At 38.5% G+C, this 20665-nt stretch overlaps 1 protein-coding gene across 1 annotated transcript in view; it reads right to left on the bottom strand.

Annotated features, from left to right (window-relative positions):
• The window catches only part of asic2 (acid-sensing (proton-gated) ion channel 2), a 416856-nt gene that overhangs the window by 148649 nt on the left and 247542 nt on the right, over positions 1-20665 (bottom strand). The window contains exon 2 of the mRNA XM_048614808.1: positions 2032-2182. Within this exon, the coding sequence (XP_048470765.1) occupies positions 2032-2182 (151 nt within the window). The remainder of the gene's footprint in view (positions 1-2031; positions 2183-20665) is intronic.

The raw sequence follows: 20665 nt of genomic DNA, 5'->3' as shown, positions 1-20665 counted from the left end.
AAAACAAAATTTATGTAAGGCATATTTGTATGGGAAGATCTTATTGTAAGTAGCAAAAATGTCAACTCTTTTTCCAGCAATATCCTTTACATATATTCTACTCCAGTGATGTATCATTCCTATCTTCACTTTAAAATTTCTGACTCAACTGACAAGATCATAAACATAATCTTGTGTTTTACCAGATGTGATTTGCGCTATACAATCTTTCTCAGAGACACTTACATACAAATCAACTAACTGATTTTATGAATTAAACTCTAATAAAGAAAAAAAAAAGCCTTGACAACTTTGAGGCTGCTAAATAGCACATCTGCTGTCATGGGTATTTTCTTCTGAACTGAACAAGCTCTGACCTCCCTTTGTCATAAAGCCCAACTTGGTAATTATTCAGCAACTATCACACGAGATAAACTTTCCAGTCATTTAGCTTTGGTATTATGATTTCTTAGAAATGCTGTTTAGAGCGAGTGTTTAAAAAAAAGAGTTTCTGAGCCATTAAACTGAAAATCAAAAACCTACTTGGTTCTACGATAGAAATCAAGTTCCTAAATAATATATCATAAACCATCACCACAAGACTCTCTCGACTGTTGCCATAACCGTCTCTCCCAAAGCTAACGCATGACACTTGAAAAATGTACGAGTTTAGGACCAAAGGTCGGGAGTCAACTTATATATGAGATTGACTGTAACTTGAATACACTATGCTCTTGCCAAATTGAAATGCAGGCTTTGGACACATAACTGGATCAACAACTCACATAAAATACATTTTTAATTTTCTGTAACACATCATGAGTCTATAAAATAACAAAGGTTCAACACATTTTATTGATAATCAAAGATCTTAAAAATCAGATTTCTTGCCTTTAATGCATTCCCTCACTAGGTTGGAACTGCTTTTTAAAACATAAACAAATGCTCAGACTGTGGCCTGAACAGATTCACAGAATGATGGCCGACTGAAGATTGACTGTGGCTAATATAACTCTATAAGAGGAGAACTCTGACCTCTAGCTATCCATTACAGACAGCAGTTCAATCTTTATGCCTTGTCTCCTTTTCAAAAGGTTTACAAAACAGCGAGAAATCGAAGCTGATGCCCCACGTTGAAATGAGTATTTGACACAAGATCAGGTTGCTTGTCAACATGCTCTCCGAGTGTGGAATAAAACAACCAACAACTCTATTTCCCATCCTACATTAGAACAGGGATAATTTATCAGCACTGAAGAAAAGCAATCCTTGGCAGTGGCAAGGATGCATGTCATTAAATACAAAAACTCCAGCCAATTGCATTGTCACCTGCAATTTATTTTATTTTCAGACTTATCAACTTGCAGTCATGAAGAACCTAACAGGCAACTCATCTGGAACAGAACAGATGTTTTGTCTCATTGCGTGAGTTTCTGCTTTAACTCTTGCTTGCTGATTCCAGCAATTCACATTATAAATTAACACAAGGTAAAAAAAAAGCAGCACTTTTAACAAGTACAAAAAAGAGATTATTGAATATGATATGGAACACAATGTTTTTGAATTGAGATTTAAATTAAGATTTAAAATGTCATGTCTAGGAAACTAGTCAAGGAAGAATAGTGTAAATAAATCTCTGTGTCTGCTACATCCATATTTTACCTTACATGTTCAGTACAACTTTAATCAAATGGGGAACTACTGAGTTATTTTTTTTTCTTTTCTGGATGCCAAGTACTAATAACAACAAACCTATTTAAATCACCGATTACAACAGGGGAGGAGCTGTTTTGCCATTTAAATTATTCCTGGCTGTAACATTCACTGCTTCATATTAAAGAAAGTTTTGGTTCATTTGTAAATTAAGTCAAACAGATTTTTCTTTACAAGTAGGTTTTGAGAAATCTTACAAATGTAGAGATGGAGCTATTGAGGTCATAAAAATAATGATAGTACATGCTCAACACTTTAATTCTCGCTTCACATAATTTCTGGCTGTAACTTTCCTCCCAGTCCTACAATTCTGCCAGAATAGGAGGAAAGCGTTCTTACCAGCTTCACCCCAGACTGGCAAATAGTCATCCTGCTGAATGTCCAACATGATCTCAAGGCCGTTGCCAGTACCCCCCTGCACGGTAGTCAGTAGAGGCTTGTCATCACTTCCTGAGTTAAACATGTAGCACTTCCCATATCTGGTAAAAACCTGAGGGAAAAATGAAAGATAAAAATAAACAATTCAGACGAGTGAATGCAGTTAATTCTTCACTACTCGACACTTATATTGACCTCTTTTATTATTTTGCGCCCATATAGAATATATCATCAATTTATTTGCAACTGAATAAATGTTTTATTTATAGAATCACAGAATTGTTATGGTGCAAAAAGAGGCTGTTGAGCCCATCGTACCCTCTTTAAAAAAAATGAATTTTAGGGAGGGATTTCCAAAGTTTAGGATCTGAGATTAGAAGACATAGTCAATAGCTGGGTGAATTAGTTCAGTGTTGCAGAGTCCAATATTGGAATGTCAGAGTTTATCAGAGGGTTGTCAGGCTGAAGGACGTTAGAGAAAGATGAATGTAATAATTTGTACCTTCCTCAAAATTCTGTCCGCTGAACTTTTTTGTGTAAATGTCTGTTAAATTTGTAAATCATGCCAGACAAAGCCCATTTCTGCTAGTTACGTGCACTTCATAAATACTAAGATATTTCGCTCATTACTGCTGTTCACTTCAAAAATCCAAGTCTATTAGGTGACAATGTACTATGGTATACATTTTACATAAATGGTCTCTCCCTTCCAGAATTGCACAACATAAGCTTATGGAACAGTACCTCAGTTTGGATTACATTTTCCACGTTCAGTTCACTATCTATAGATCATTATGATCATGTCGTGTTTCCCAGATTTCTTGATAATTTGAGGTCTGCATTGAAATAACTAAATGTTGAGACTTTTTTCATTCCCAAAGACGAAAATTAAACAGACTGAGGAGCACTAGGCTCAGGCTTTTAAACTGTTTATGACTTATCTGTTTACAATGCCTTTGGGTAAATTAATATTCAGCTTTTTTAAAAGCGTTAGTACACAAAGTGCAGTGAACAGCTTGAAAGCATAGAACAGTACCCATGTACTGGGTGTTTAAATTTTTAGTAGAGCCTCTGATGGTACTTGGCTTTCACCAACAACAAAGATGATGCCAGTTAATTTAAAGATGACAACAAAGTTCGATAAATAGAGACTGTGCTAAACAGTTTACCTGTCGTATTGCTGAATTAAGTCTGACACCCTGTTACATGAACTGTTTAATCTTCCCTCATGAACAACTGCCACATGATTCTCTTAAAGCTCATTAAAACACATCAGATTTCTCAAATCAATTTTGCTACACACTTAACTTCCTCATTTCCAGATGCAAAACTGGGAGTAGTACAGGAGGAAAGGAAGAAAAACCTTTAATATTTGAGCTGATTTCAGACATTTGAATCAGAGCTAACATTTCTCTCCAGTACTGTTGGGTTTATAGCATTGTATAGTGCTTTTTTTAAAGCTACACATGTACTAAGGGCCTGATTTTGGAAACATTTCCTGTCTGGTTTTGGTAGGATTGGGATAAGGGCAAATTGGTGAGCAAAGTTCCTGCTGGAAGTAGGGGTGGCTTAACCAGGTTGCTCTGAAAGTATTAGAGGTAAGTTTGTTTCAAAGTGAACCCTCTTCCTGGACACACTGTCAGATTGACTGCACCCTCCCTCCACTACAATGATTTCCAATCCTTTTCTCATGTTATAGGATGGATACTGAAGGAATGTTTCCTTTTGTGTGGAAGACTGGAACAAGGGCACATATAGATTAAGAATAAGAAGACACACTTTTGAGTTGCAGATGAGAAGATTTTCCTCTCAGAGGGTGAAGGGTCATTAGTAGAGATTTCTCTTCTGCAGAAAGCAGTGGAAGCACAGTCATTAGTGCAACTGGATAACAGAAGTCAAAAGCTTTAACATTTACAAGTATCTTAATTTCACAAAAATTTGTAGAATGAAGAAGATTACTGTAAAGTAAATGCTATACTAACAATGTCTGTCATCTTGTTCATTGTAAATCATCACCTCTCTTCATATAAATTATTGTCAGACCATTCAGCCCAATGGGTCCATGTTGATGTTTATGCTCTCCATGTGTCGCCTTCTTTTTTGATTTAAGATATTTTCTAAAGAACCTGCTCCAAGTTGTTATTACACACTTCTGGAGCAGGAAGGACTTTAACGCAGGTCTCCTGGCTGAGAGGGAGGGACACAACCTCTGTGAAACATGAGTCCTCTCTTTTCAATTAACCCTATTATAGAAACATGGGAGCACAAGTAGGCTATTCTGCCCAGTGGGACTGTTCTATCAATGAATTAGGCCATTATTGATCACCTATCTTATTGCCATTTTCATGCATCATCCCCATATCTCTTGATGTCATTAATATTCAGAAATCTATCAATTTGTCTAGCACATGCTAAATGATTGAACTTCCACAGCTCTGTGGGGTAGAGAATTCCAAAGATTCATCACCATTTCAGTGAAGAAATTCCTTCTCATCCCAGTCCTGAATGACCTACATGTTATTCTGAGACTATGTTCCTTGATTCTAGAATCACAGGTCAGGGGAAATATTCCATGTATTTCGAGCCTCTCACACACTGCATAAGAGTTGCCTAAGTTTCAATGAGATATCTCCGGAAAAGACAGGTCCAGTCTCCTCAATCTCTCCTCAGGGATTTTGCTGGCGAATGTCATTGCGTTCTCTCTACAGCAAATACCTTGTTCTTTTGATAAGGAGACTTTTACAAATGCTCTATGTAGTAACAGCAAAGAACAAAGAACAAAGAAAATTACAGCACAGGAACAGGCCCTTCGGCCCTCCAAGTCTGCGCCAATCCAGATCCTCTATCAAAACTTGTCGCCTATTTTCAAGGCATCTTTACTTCTGTAATCAAGTACTCTTGTGAAGAAAGCCAAAATATCACTTGCTTTCCCAATTGCTCGATCCTCTTGCATGGTCACATGACACCCTCAGATCCAACATATCATCATTCGTTACGATGAACGATCATCAACCAGAAATGCTATTCTTTGATCCAGTATTTCTAGTTCTTATTTCAGATTTCAAGCATTTTCCTTTGATTCTGTATTTTCAGCGTTCACTTGTGTTTTGTGGTAGAGCAGCAGTTATGTTACTGGACGAGTGAGACTGAGATTAATAATTACTTGATGTGAATTCAAACCCCACAACAACTGGAAAATTTAATTTCAGTTACTTAAGTAAATCTAGAACAAGAAAATTCATATCAATAATAGTGATTGCAAAATCATTGGGATTTTAAAAAAAATCGATCTGTTTCATTGATATCCTTAACAGAAGGACATCTACAATCTAAGAGATAGTAAGAACTGCAGATGCTAGAGTCAGAGATAACACAGTGTAGACCTGGATGAACACAGCAGGCCAGGCAGCATCAGAGGAACAGGAAAGCTGACATTTCGGGTCGGGACGCTTCTTCAGAAATTCTTCGGCCCAACAAGTCCACACTGACTCTTGGAGCATCCCACCCAGACCCATCCCCCTATAACCCACCTAATCTACACATCCCTGAACACAATGGGCAACTTAGCATGGCCAATCCACCTAGCCTGCACATCTTTGGACTGTGGGAGGAGACCGGAGCACCCGGAGGAAAGCCATGCAGACACGGGGACAATATGCAAACTCCACACAGACAGTCACCCGAGGGTGAAATTGAACCTGGGTCCCTGGTGTTGTGAGGCAGCAATGCTAACCACTGAGCCACTGTGCCGCCCTTTTATCAATAAAATGGGTATTTATGCTTAAAATATTTCTGTGGAGTTTTCAACGATCTTTTGTCAAAGGTTAAAGGAGTGTTGGAAAAACCCCTGAATAATTTAATCCTTCACTTTGTACAACATAGTTTAGCAAATAATAATAATCTCTTCATTTCTCCTTATACTAGATACCGTCCCTCATCCAAAATATTTGGTCTGAACCAATGACCAATGGATTATTTATTAACTGGTCATTAAGGCCAATGTTCTTCAAAATATTAGAAAAGAAATTCATTACAAGTAATATTGATGGAAAATATTAATGTTGAGTGAAAAGTTGATTATTGAATATTAGCAAAAGACTAGAAATTAACTAACTATTTACCTGTTAATGGCTTTAATAAGTAAATCATATAGTTTTTCTCAGCTGCTCAGAGTAATTATGTTATTGCTGGTCATACTTGGCCTGTTTGGGCTTGACAAATAAGACATGTTTGAAATATCACCACAGAAGTAGCGTAAAATTGAATAATGTAGAGGCAATTCACTTTGACTCCTTCCCTGATCATCTCATCTCATCAGGTTCTAAGAATTGCACAGAAAGAAATTAAACAATTTATTATTGGTTTATGATTTCGACAGTATTAAATGAAACAAACAACTATGCTGTCTACAGATGAAAAATTGCATTGCATAATGAGCAGCAGCCCACAAGTAAGTGTGCATTTCTTGAACAATATTGAAAAGTCTTTCCACATCTTACCAAATCAAGATAGGATTCTCTTCAGGAATTTGACAGGGCGTGTGAATGCATTAGTTAAGGTTGTTAAAACAAACTTTTTTTTTTACACTATATTATTGAGAAAAGAAATAATAAGATAACATGAAAAGATGACCTAGACACGTTTTTGAAACAAAGAGAATCAGATACTAGGTGAGAATATCATCACAGGAAAACTGCGTGGAGCAGAGCCTGGAGTTATTGATTACAAAGAGAATACACATATAATAATACTTAAAAGTTAGCATTCCTGAGGAAAGGGTGGTGCAGCTTTAATGTTACTTTGTCAGAAATTCAGAGTCCCAGGCTAATCCTCTGAGAATACAGGTTCAGATCTCACCACAGCAACTGGTAGAATTTTAAATTCCAATCAGTTAATAAATCTGGAATAGCCTCAGTAGCTCTGATCATAAGACATTTATGGATTGTTGCATAAGCCTGTTCATTAATTTATTTTTAGGGAGGGTAATGTGCCATCTTTATGTGCTCTGGTCTATTGTTTTCTTTTAAATTTAATCTTTTTTTTTAATCAACCTGTTCAGAGATGACATTACACACTTCTGTAGCAGGTGGGATTTGAATTTGGACCTCTTGGTCCAGGATTAGGGACACTACCTCTGCACCACTGGAGTCCTTCTATTGCACCTGGTATTCCCAGATGGTCTCCATCCAGTACTAACCAGGGCCTGAGCCTGCTTAGCTTGTGAGATCAAATAAGTTCCGGCATTTTCAGACTAGTATGGCGGTAGGCTGTGATTGATTCTTAACTGTGCTCTGAAATGACCCATCCAGCCATTCAATTCAACAGTAATTTGCTACCAACCCTCACATGCCAGGAAAGAATAAAAGGAAAACAAAATTTGCAGATACTTCAAGTTCATAAGATAGAATTATTTTTATAATAAGCTTTATATTAGAACATAATTCCATAATTATTCATATTTTCTTTAGATCGGGGTAGCCCTGAAACTTTAACAAATGGAGAAGTATCTACTTACAATTTAAGGAAGTATAAATAGTTTTAATTCGATTCGATACTATTGGAAAATATATACTTCAATAAACTGAAAAATCTGAATATTCTTTATTTAATGTGTATTATTTCATCTAAACTACTAGAATATGTTATTATAATGCAAATTAATAATTAAGTAAGATAAACGTCTATTCATAGTGCAATGGGATCTCGCATCCTCAATACAGCAGCCCCACTTTGTTTTCTCTTGACTGAAATAAAACATGATCATTTGGGAATTTTTTTTGCCTTCTACAAATGGGCAATAATTGGGATTGCTTGCCTCTTACTGAACCTTTGTAATTTGCATTCTACTGGAATGAATGGAATGAAAATTTACTGGCTCTATCATGATTCTATAGTGTGAAGATTTAATCATGAAAAAATTTTCTATTCTGAGCAATTTCTACAATGAGCACATTCTATAATGAGCAGAAATACAACAACAAAATGGTGCAGATATTGGAATTCAGAACTGAAAACAGAAAATGCTGCAAATACTTAGCAGGTCTCACTGCATTCAAGAAGAAAGTTTCTGCACCCACCAGACAGAAGAGACAGTATCGTGGTTTAACATTTTATACAAATGTCTATACCTCCAAGAGCAAAGCACACTTGCAGTACTGCACTGGAGTATTATCTGTGATTGTTGCAGTCACAACCTGGAATAGGACTTGAATCCACAACGATTTGACTCACTTAAAAGTGTTACCAATTAAACCATGGCTAACTCTTCGTCATTGGTACTTCTGCATTGCGGTTCTAGTTTTTCTGTGGCTACTGAATAAATCTTGTTGTCAGAACTTGCACATGAGCATTTCCACAAATGTGTTTGTGTTGCAAATTATTTTCACAAAATTGGTCCTAAGCTATTCATTGAATTTTTCTGCCTTTGTAGTTATCTAATTATGGTTGGTTTCCTGTCTTACTGATTAGATAATTATAGCTCTAGACCACAATATTCAGCCCATTTGTTACACTTTACTGGAGCTGTGAATGTAACATTCACAAATTGGTATTTTCAGATTTATGTGTTTTCCTTCTAATTGTATAATTACACAAATTCAGGTGCCCTAAAATCTATACAAACTTCAGTGATACCATTGTGCAGAGGTTAAAATATAGGGGAATAGAAGACATCCTTCAGCTATACAAAGCCCTCGTTTCACCACACTTGCAAGTACTGGGAGAAGACCTGGGCTGAAAGAAGAGTGGTATAGATTTAACAGTGATGCAGAGGTGCTGGTGTTGGACTGGCGTGGACAAGGTCAGAAATCACACGACACCAGGTTATAGTCCAACAGGTTTATTTGAAATCATAAGCTTTCAGAGCATCAGTCCTTCTTTGGGTGTTAGTGAGAGAGGTAGTATCAGACACAGAATTTATAAGTAAAAGATCAAATGTTCACACAATTGATGAGGATGTACTAAACAACTCTAAGATGCTGTTAAATCTGTTAAATCAGTTAGAAGGTTTTAATTGATTAGTATGTATATGTAAATCTCCAAATTCCTTTCAAGTCACGTCCTGAGAGAACTAAAGGTTTTATCAATGTAAAGAAACGGTGATATTTTAGGTCAGACAACGCATGTAAGGTGTGAGGCCTTGTTTAGAATTTGTGTTTTAGTTTGGAGTCAGACTGGTTTTATTTCTAAAGTAGAAATTTATACAACGCCTCAGTGACTGACTGTCCATAAATTGTGTACTTTTTGAACAAAATAAAATGATTCTGCAAATACAAATTCACCCCATAGATTCACATGTATGTGTGCGTGTGTGTGTGAAGGAGAGAGAGTGTGAGTGAGTGTATGTGTGCACATGTGTGTGTGTGTGAGGGAGAGAGTGAGTGTGCTTGTGCGTATGCACGTGTGGGAGAGACGGTGTGTGAGTGTGCATGTGGGAGAGACAGTGTGTGTGTGCATGTGGGAGAGAGTGTGTGTGTGGGGGAGAGAGAGAGAGTGTGTGTGCATGTGTGTGTGTGAGACAGTGTGTGTATGACAGAGGATCTGTGTGAGTATGTCTGTGCGTGCGTGTGTGTTTGTGTGAGTGTGGGTGAGTGTGTGGGTGAGAGTGTGTAGTGTGGTGGGGTCACCTATAGTGTGACATGAACCTAAGGTCCTTGTTGAGGCTGTCCTCATGGGGACCAAGCTTGGCTATCAGCCTCTGTTCGGCAACTCTGCGTTGTTGGGTATCCCAAAGTCCACCTTGGAGGATGTTTACCTGAAGATCCGAGGCCGAATGTCCTTGACCTGTGAAGTGCTCTCCCATTGGGAGGGAACATCCCTGTCTGGTGATTGTTGTGTGGTGTCCATTCATCCACTGTCATAGTGTCTGCATGGTTTCGCCAATGTACTATGCCTCGGGGATTTACACATACATATTAATCAATTAAAACCTTCTAACTGATTAAAGATTTAACAGCATCTTAAGTTTGTTTAATACATTTCTCATCAATGGTGTGAACCTTTGATCTTTTACTTATAAACGTTATGTTTGATACTACCTCTCTCACTAACACCTGAAGAAAGACTGAGGCTCTGAAAGCTTGTATTTTCAAATAAACTTGTTGCACTATAATCTGGTGTGGTGTGGTTTCTGACCTAGATTTAATAGAATATTAACTGATTGCCAAGGGCTGAACTGTCAGCAGAGATTACACATAACCAGGATTGTATTCTTTGGAATTTAGCAAGTTAAAGCATAAGTTGATCCAATTTATAGCAAATTAAGAGGAACAAAAAGATAGGTAGTCAGAAACTATTTAGGAGTAGAGGACTAGAATTCAGGCCCAAGCATTCCAGAATGAATTGAGGGGACACTTTTAACACAAAGGATGGTAGAAGATTGGAGTTCTGTTCTGCAACTACTAACTGTTGATCAATGAATCATTAATTTTAAATCTGAGAGTGACAGATGATAATCAAGCAAGTGTATTAAGGGATAAGGAACAAGGATAGGTCTATAGAGTTAGATCACAGATCAGCCTTATCTCACTCAATGATGGAAGGGTTGCCAAGAGCTAAATTGACTTCTCCCGGTCTTATGGCCTTGAATTTAACTGTTTTCTCTCATTTCTCAGCATATCAAACACTTTTTTAAAATTTAAATTGAGTCATAAATGTGGATACATTTTTGGATTGTTTCATTACACAATCTTTTCACTGTATGAGTTATGTCATTATAACACACACAGACCATAAAAGTCATTGCAAATTATTTCTTGATAGACTTGTACTGCTGGTACCACATTTGTTGAATTCTTGGTGTGTGAAACTTGCAGTAATGGCAGAGAATATGCCTGCAATCACCATTGACATTAACCTTGGCTGTCGACGGAAGAACGTAACCAAAAATATCCAAAAAAAATTAATCAGAGATCAAATGTTATAAAAATAGCAGATACTCTGGAGTGATTCCAAGGCAGCTATTTATTCAGGGTTTGGATGTTACATTTAAACAGTTCAAGACGTGTTGTTTGCTATATCACCCAAATACCAGAATTTCTTGCATCTATGCTGTTGCACAGTAAAATTATGGCAGAGTTTTTGTTGCTGTAGCCTTTGGTTTCTAGGTAGCTCTTCTTTAAATGAGAAATCACTTACTTTATCAGCAACCCAGATCACTGAAGGTCACTCAAGCGAGATCAGGCACTGTTTCTCAAAATGCAATGCTGTAATATAAACAAAACTAACTTCACGTTGCCCAAGATCCATACAAATGAGTGAGAGCTAAATGTACTTTGATCGCTGATCCCATGGCCTTTATACTAAGATCAAACTACATTTTGTGAACATCTAGCATGGCTTTAAATGCTGCTAATTATGTTTGCCTCAATAATCTGTTTTACCACTTTTCTGTCAAGTTTCTCCTGAATTGATCATTGTACTTATTTGTGACTTGTAGTTTTGGTCTTTTGGTCTTCCTCATAGGTGGAAATCTATGATTTATCACCTGCGTTCATTATCTTAAAGACTTCCATCAATACAATAGATTATGAATTAATTGGTAAAGACACAGACATCACCCTGGGAAAATTAAAAGGCAAGGAATTGACAGAGCTTCCAAATGCAAGAAAAAAGAATGCTGCCAGAGATCAAGTCCCCATAAGGAAGCTATCACTGATGATCTTCATCATAATTATGGGGTGAAATTTGTCTTCCCCACCAGTGTTTGAAATTGGGGAGAGGGAATCATAAAATACAGCATGTAGCCTCTCTGCTGGCAACATACCCTGCCCTGACTTGTCTCCCATTCTAAGGGGGACTCCATTCTGCTCACACCATTAATTAATGCACACTAAACAGGGAGCCCAACAGCTTTTGTTGGGTGGGCTGGTATGGCACAAGAAGGAGGAGTTTTCTTTTGAGGTCCCCATAGAATCATAGAATCCGTACAGTATGGAAACAGGACATTTGGCTTATCGTGCTCACACCAATCCTCCGAAGAGCACTCCACACAGACTCAACCCCCTACCCATTCCTTATAACCCTGCATTTCCCATAATCCACCTAGTGTGCGCATCCCTGATCACTATAGGCAATTTAGTATGGCCAATCCAGCCTAACCTGCACGTCTTTCGACTGTAGGAGGAAACTGGAGCACTTGAAGGAAACCCACATAGATACCGTGAGAACGTGCAAACTCCACACAGCTGCCCGAGGCTGGAATTGAACCCAGGTGTCTGGCACTGTGAGGCAGCAGTCCCCTTGGCCCATCGAAAGAATCCTCACTGCAAGAGCAGATCCACCACCACCCCAAGACATCCCCCATCCTCCTAACCACCGTCCCTGTATTTTAAGCCCTTCTGTCCTGCACTCCTCACCCATCTTGTTGAAGATTCCAACCAGATTGACCAACACCCCAGACTTCTCCTTGGTCCAGTCTGTATAACTACCTCTTCTTCCAGACTGGTTATAATCTTTGAAGTGACCACCACCCAAACTTGGCACTTCTAGAAATACAGAGTTCCAGGTGGGAATTCCTCCACAGGTGGTTTTGGGATGGGGAGAGAGATAAAAGACTCACTAACATTCTGTTGAGCAGGAAATGGCTGCAGGGAAGCCATCTTTTTCAACAGGACATGGACTGGGTGGATGGTGTCTCAAGGAACATAGCACATCCAACGCTTAGAATAAGGTCTGTAATATATTACCAAAAGATCAGAACATTGTGGCACAACAAGGTGGAGAAATGAGCCGCCTTCAATGTGTTGAGTATGTGGTAAAGCTCAATTGCTACCCATAAATGAGCCACTTGTCCCTAGAGAACACATCAAAATCAAAACATTTCTCGAAAAACACCTCAAATGAGTAGGGTTACCAAGGAATTCTTTTCTTCTGACATGAGAAAGAAGAAATTCTAAAGTGATCCATCCTGAAATATTTAACATTTCAACAATGAAACTGCAGACAGCAACATTGTAAATGTAGAGAGTGATACTAAAGATGTTACCTTTGACAACTGACGATGACATATTCAGTATATTAGCAAATATTGAGGAATAGATGTAGATATACATTTTAATTTTGATGATTTTGAGAAGGATGTAGAGAATAATTATTTGACATTGCAGTAAATATTGAAAATCTAGTTAAACTAGAGTGAAACCAAGTAAAGCAAATGAAAGTGAATTAATTATGTAAATAAATATTTGTCAAATAAGGTTCCTAAGTAATAATTTTGTATAAACATAGGTACTTTCGTTTTATAATTATGTTAAAGGTGTTCATTAAAATAATTGTGTGAAAAAGGCTGATCAAGGGAAATGTTGAATGAAATCTGTTGGATATAAGAAATGTTTCAAATAAATGACTTGATCAAAGTAATTTTCTGATCTTAATACCTATCTTATTCAGTACATATGTTATGAGAGCAAATATATCAGCATATTATTTCATTATCTTTAACTTAACTTATCAACTTTAAACTTTTATCCTTTAATATCCAGCATGTAGGACAGGTGGTCCTGCTGTAAAAACAATGTTGCTGTTTTATGCCTTCCCCTATAGTGAGTTTGGAATGGGGGTCATTTAATTCAGCGGAAAAGGGAAGTGATAACTTAGTGGTATTAATCCAGGAGAGACCCAGTTAATGTACAGGGGTCCCAGGTTCAAATCCCACCACGGCAGATAGTGGAATTTGAATTTGATAAATATCTGGAATTAAGACTCTAATTATGACTGTGAACCCATTGTCGATTGTTGGAAAAACCCAGCTGGTTCACTAATATCCTTTAGGGAAGGAAACTTCCATCCTTACTTGGTCCAATCTACATATGACTCCAGACTCTTAGCTGCCCCCTGTGTAATTAGGAGCTGGACAATAAATGCTGGCCTTGTCAGTGATGCCATGCCATGTATGAATAATAAAAAATGATAATCGGTGGAGACCCTACCACTTTGAACCAGATTAAATTGGTGTCAAAAAGGTCCCAGACAACCTTCCCATTCCAACGTCAATTAAAACCCTTAATTAATGCCCAAATAAGAATCTCTTCCTGCTATTGCTGCTATTAACCCTGATGGGGGAAGGCATGTCTCCACAATATGCAAGTTTGTGTAGTCTTTTTTGTGATTCCCCCAGGGGAGGGAGTGGTAGTAGGACCTTTCCTCAGTGCTAGATCGATGAGCCTGACATCAGGAAGGCACTCTGAGTACCAACCTCCTACCTTTGCTGCCGATCCTACTACAACCCTTTCCTCACAATTCCGACCATGTGAACTTCTGCCTGCCATCTCTTATCACTCTGCAATTCAAAGTCTCTGCTGGATGCATTTCTTGCAACAACCACTGAGCAAAGTAACTGCCTGACTCTGATCCGCCAACACTTCCCATCCTTACTGCTCTGATCCTGTGAAAGTTTCACTGGTAATTAACCTCTGAACTATTACACTGTCTCACAATATTGAAGGCTTTTACCAGAGTAGGCAGTGCAGGTCTTTCAGTGGACTCTCCCCCAGTCGTTGTAAATAGTACGGGTTATTTTCCAAAAGTTGCCTTTTCCACTAGTTTACAGCAACAAATGTACTGCCCATATTTCTAGACTGCATGTGACTTTTGGGCCATTCAGGGTGATGATTTTGTGGCAGGCAAGAGGCAGGAAAGCCTTGCTGCCCAATCAGAAGGCCAAATGATGGAGCAGTTACCAAGTGAAGCTTCCACAATATTTCTCCTGAATGCAAGTCAAGCAAAATTGAGAATATCCATTTTATATAGCGACATCTGTAATCATTTACTTTTATTGCCGCAAGACATCCATACTCCCTCAGGAACTGTTACATTCAGCACAACATTCAATTACGTTTGCACTTATCCTTTTTTCCTACTCTTTCATACCAGATATTAATCTACCTTTTTACAGGGGTATATTGCCAAAGTATTAAAGTCTGTGGGAGAAAACACATTTGCAGTTCAAGAAATTTCAGGCACTCACCATAAATGTTCACTAATTTTAAGTGTACGCCTTGTTTGATATTTATTAATTTTACATGGTTCTCCCTTAATTTTAACTCATTTATCCAAAGTTAATAGCCTGCTTGACTTCACAGACGTACCATCAAGTTTCCTGAATGGAAGCACCCCCAACCTCAAACTACAAATTCAGAGAATGGAGCACGTTGTCACAAGTGACTTATGGATTTCCAAAAGCATTTGATCGGGTATCACATAAAAGTTTATGACACAAGAAAAGAGCTCATGTATTAGCATGGTTCGAGGATTTACTAACAGGAAGCAGAGTGTCAGGATAAATGGGTTATTTTCAGGTTAGTAAACTATAACTGGTGAGGTGCCACAGGTACCAGTTATGGGGCATCAACTACTTACAATTTACAACTCAGTGCTGAGTAGATATTCTTGTTGTGGACGTACTCGAATTAGCTAGATAAGTGGCTAGTCTATAGCACATCATCAGCACTGGAGCCAGGATGCTGTCAGATCCTATTGGCATTGATATGTCCAGTACAATCAGTCAATTTTTGAAATCAGACAGAGAGAATTCAAATGGTTGAATACTGACATCCTTAACAAAGGAGCATGCCAGCTCACTATATGTAAGAACTGTTGCTTGTGATAAAGGTTTCTGCTATCATCCTCTGACAGGATAGGAAACTACAGGACCTGCTTAGTTGAGTACGGTAGAGGGAAACCACTTCCTGGTACAACTAGGAAAGTCACTTGTAGCTAATGAGATATAGTTTATTAAATGTTAACAACCAGTTACTGGTTTCACTGATATGATAGATATTGTTACAGAGAGTTTGAAAAGGACCTGTCAATAGGTCTCTCTCCTTTACGATCTAAGCGATTCTGTCCACAAGTCCATATGGCATCAGCATATGGTGCACATCAATATTAATCCTTTTAGATCCATATACAACAGAGGAGCTCTTATAAGGAGGCCTAGGTGGATCATGAACTTAGTACATTTGGTTCAAGATACTTTCAAATTCTTCATACTTGGCTTTTGCTGGTTTCGACTGTAATTGGTGTTGAGGATGTGATTTAATTTTCTACCACCATTAACAATTGGATGTGGATAAAACTAGTAACCTGTTTCTATGGCATTTGTTCTGTTTATTAAAGGAAACAATAAGGCATATGACAAACACACATGAGATTGGAAGTTCCCCAACTGCAGTAAGTTCAAGGGAACTTTTGCTTACAAGATAAGTGTTAGTCAACCACATTGATGAGTGAGTGACTCCACGGTAAATAATTTTATTCAAATTTTATTCAAAATACAAACCTAATTTGTATTTAAGATTGCAGTCTGTTATATGGCATCATGGGGAAGCATTAGAAGAAAATTTGATTAGCAAAACAATGAGACAAAATTAACAAATTTAATGGGTTTTTAATTTTTTCAAGCAGCAGAGATGTTTTGCTGTATAATTCATTGTAAACATTGAGAATTTTTTTTTCAAAATAATGACACAAAATTAAATTTCCATTTATGTGCTGTCAATGTAATTTATCTACATGTATCACAGTAGTACCTGTATGTATATATTAACTTTACTTAAGAAATGAGTGTTAAACCTGTTAAGGTGATCCTATTCTGTCCAACAGAGCTGTTTGAGGCTTTGAATAAGGATCCAAGTACTTCTGGTACAGACTTCAATGCAGATGTGCTGTTAGCCACTGGTGATTTTAATAATTAGAGAGTGTGGTATTAAAATCTCATTGTTCCTTTGAGCAGAACATCTCCATATGCACAACCAACATCTGAATGCCCAAAATGCTATTACACTGCAATTACTTCACCTAGATTACCAATTACAAGATGTGTTGAGCCTCACATTTTCTCTGTTATGATGGTTCTCGATCTTATATATCATGCACTATAAATCTGACTCCAATCTTGAATGATGCCGGTAGCCTCACTTCGCTTTTTTTAATTTCACGCATAATGAATTGTTCTGACCTTGCAATATGTGCAATGCAGAATAACTCCTGGGCTGCGAAATCCGACAGTTATTGCAAGTGTTGAGAGAAAGAAAAACATTTAATTTGATAGTTTCGATGACAACATTAATTTCATTAACGACCCAAAATCTCGTCTACTCAATGGGCTTCAGCTTCTGTTTCAATCAAGGAGCTTCAGGTAAGATCAATCCTGTCCTTTTCATCACCTTGTTAACTGTTTATATCACCTGACTCTGTCTGGCATCTCACCTGCCAGGATAGTCCCAGAAATATTTCTGCCAATCAGAATTGTGGTTTCTAATGTTGTTGGAGAAATTGCAAAGAGAGACCAATGGTATAAATATTACCAAGACACTTGGAGTAGCAACATGAAAATTATGCTACCCCTCACACATACTCCTTGTCACTGACATGCTATAACAAGAATGCAGAAGGGTGTTTGATTTTAGGTTGTTTATTATCATATTATTGTTGGAAGGCCTTAAGGCTTCAACAGAACACTCCAGACCACCTGGTTATAACTTTTGTCATGATGAGGAATTCTTTCAGGGTCCATTTGATTGATCTTTTTGGTGGTGGTGTTTTTTTATTTCTGACCAGATCCTGCTGCTTAAGCCTCACACAGCGAAATGGGGCCCACATGGATCAACAGAACAGATCCAAGCTCTGCAATCATACCACATCCAGTCATGAATGGTTGTGGACAATTCACAGGATAAGGAGGCTCCACAAATGTCCCCATCGTCAATAAAGCCCAACAGATAAGTAACATTTGTACCACACAAATGCCAGGCAACAACCATCTCTAAAAAAGACAATCTAATCACTATGCCTTGACTTTCAATGATGTTACCATCACTGAATCCCCCACTATTAACATCGTTGGGTTACCATTGACCAGAAACTCATGTGGTTGAGCCACATAAACACAGTGGCTAGAAGAGAAAGTCAGAGGCTTGGAATACTGTAGCAAGTAACTCACCTCCTGAGTCCCCAGAATCTGCCCACCAGCTACAAGGCACAAGTCAGGAGTGTGATGGAATACTCCCCACTTTCCTGGATGGGTGAAGCTCCAACAACACTCAAGAAGCTTGACACCTTCCAGGACAAAGCAGTCCGCTTGATTGGCTCTACATTCTCAAGCATCCACTCTCTCCACCACCGATGCTCAGAAGCAGCAGCGTGTCTTATCTGCAACATGTGGTCAGAAATTCATCAAAGGTCCTTCGACAGCACCTTCTAAACCCATGGCCACTTCAATCTGGAAGGACAAGGGCAGCAGATACCTGGGAACACCACTGCCTTCAAGTTCCCCTCCAAGCTACCACCATCCTGGCTTGGAAATATATCATTCTTCCATCATTGTTGCTGCATCAAAATCCTGGAATTTTCTCCCTCAAGGCATTGTGGGCCCAGCTGCAGCATGTGGACTGCAGTGGTTTGAGAAGGCTGCTCACCATTTCCATCTCAAGGGCAAGTAGGGATAGGTAATTAGTATTGGCCAATCAGCGATGCCCATGTCCCGGGAGTAGATAAAAAAAACACATTTAATTTCTGGCTTCCTTACCCTCCAAATGTTTATTAGTGGATGCGAGGATGTTTTACCTTATTATCATCACGGAATATGAAGTGTGCATAATTGGACATAAGCCAACAAACTAATGCAAAATTGTCTAAAGTTCTCATTATTTCCAACACATTTGGGGCCAAGTTGCATATTGTGTCAATTTTTGATCCAAAACAGGGTACTGGGGTGCCAAATACTGGGACGTGTCTACTCATGTTTTATGTCATGGTTCAGATCCCAATTTAAATAGGTAACTTCCCAAAATGTAGAAAAGGAATTAGCTCCTTTGAATATGCAAATATTCTCTACGTGTAAAATGTGGTTTTCTTTTTGTTGGGCAAATCCTCGAGAGGTGGATATATGCCACAATTTGCGTAATAGTTAACTTCCTGATGGTGATCTTTGGATCAATTACCTTTGCTTATTGCCAACTCAATTGATCACTCTGACACCTTATTCGCATGTTTCTTTAATGCCAACATACATCGCTGCTTTGCAGTGTGATCTTTGGCCATGTGTTTGGAGTTCCATTCTAGAAGGCTATTTTGTTGGTAAATGTGGCCACCAAATAAAGAGCTGATTCACCTTTTATACTTCACATTGAGCTGGGTAAGGGAGATGTCTATGTAACTTTTCTTGGGTGCAAAGTGATTAATTACCACCATTTCAGTTCTGTAGTCATCTTTGTTCCTGGTATTAGTCACATGGTTGAAAACTTATTACAACACCATAGTCAGGTCCTTACACTCAGATTCAATAATGTTACATTCAATCATTTATCCTTCACATTTCATTCACTGAATAATAATTGAGGACACTTTCAAATGTGTGTCAAGTACAGACAGGATGAAAATTGCTGAACTCACATTGTGAGCAGGTTCAGCGGCGAGTCAAACTAAAGCTATTCTCTTCTTTTGACTTTTGTTACCCCATTGTTCTCAACCATTACAGCTTTAAATAATGTTAACGATTGGTGTAGCTTTACACTATGGCAAGTTTTCATCCACCATGAAGTAGAGTTGGTTTTCGTCAGCAGCAGAAGCCGACAGTGAATCAATGCACAAAGGGCAGAATTTTCCCTTTCCTGGAGCGGTGAGAATAATGATGATGAAATGTGCATAAGTGAAACCTCGGATTCTTGGCATTGAGAAAAATTTCCTGATTTCCCCTCAGGCTCAAATGGCAAATTCAGAATCTCATCATTGAGTGGTGACCAGCTTATTTCCATAAATCTGCAATTCATCAAAGCCTCAGCACATCTCATTTACACTCCATCTACAATTCTTTTCTTCACTGACAACATGGAGAGTGCAAAATCACAACATGTCATGCTGCAGCATTCCTAATGCTTGTCTTGCCATCAACCACATGCTTCTTCACAACAACATCCTTACATGCTTCATGGACTTCATTCTTCTACAGCTTTCATTCATGTAAGTCAGTATCAGCAAACCACTAGCTTGACCACATTATCATGCCTGCTCTTGGAACAACTCAGGAACACCACTTTTTAACTTTAATTCACCTTGGTGCTCATGGGCACCTGTGATTTGCATGTTTCTGCCAGATCATTTCATGCACTGGGATACACATAGATTTCATATATTGCACGGCTCTTACCTTGTTTTCTGAGTGCTCGCTCACTTTAACAGTTACTTACAAGCTGCCAGCTGCTGACGAGCTTTCTGAGCACAAGTACGCAATTACAAGCTGTCAGCCTTAAGTGAAGAGGGGGAGGCTGGCAGCTTGTGACATTGGGGAACAGTCGGATAGGGGGTGGATATGTTGCTGCGCAGCACCACGCAATATCAATATCAGACCAGCAACATGTGCCAGCAGCTTACACAGAAACCACTTTGCATGCGCTTCCAGCAAATGGTGATGTGGGAATGATAAAGGGGAGACATCTTCAGTGGGATGGAAGGAGACTACAGTCAATCAGGGTCAGTCACTCTCATACCATTAGAGTATAGGAAGTTGGCCATACTCAGTCAGGCAGTCGGACCTATCAGAATTCAGGATCCATGTCCTTGCAGTCCTAGGATTGTGCCATGGTCAGTTCTGCGGGTC

This window comes from Rhincodon typus, chromosome 30, assembly GCF_021869965.1.
Source record: "Rhincodon typus isolate 14 chromosome 30, sRhiTyp1.1, whole genome shotgun sequence".
Lineage (NCBI taxonomy): Eukaryota > Metazoa > Chordata > Chondrichthyes > Orectolobiformes > Rhincodontidae > Rhincodon > Rhincodon typus.
This window is presented reverse-complemented; position numbering and strand designations above follow the sequence as displayed.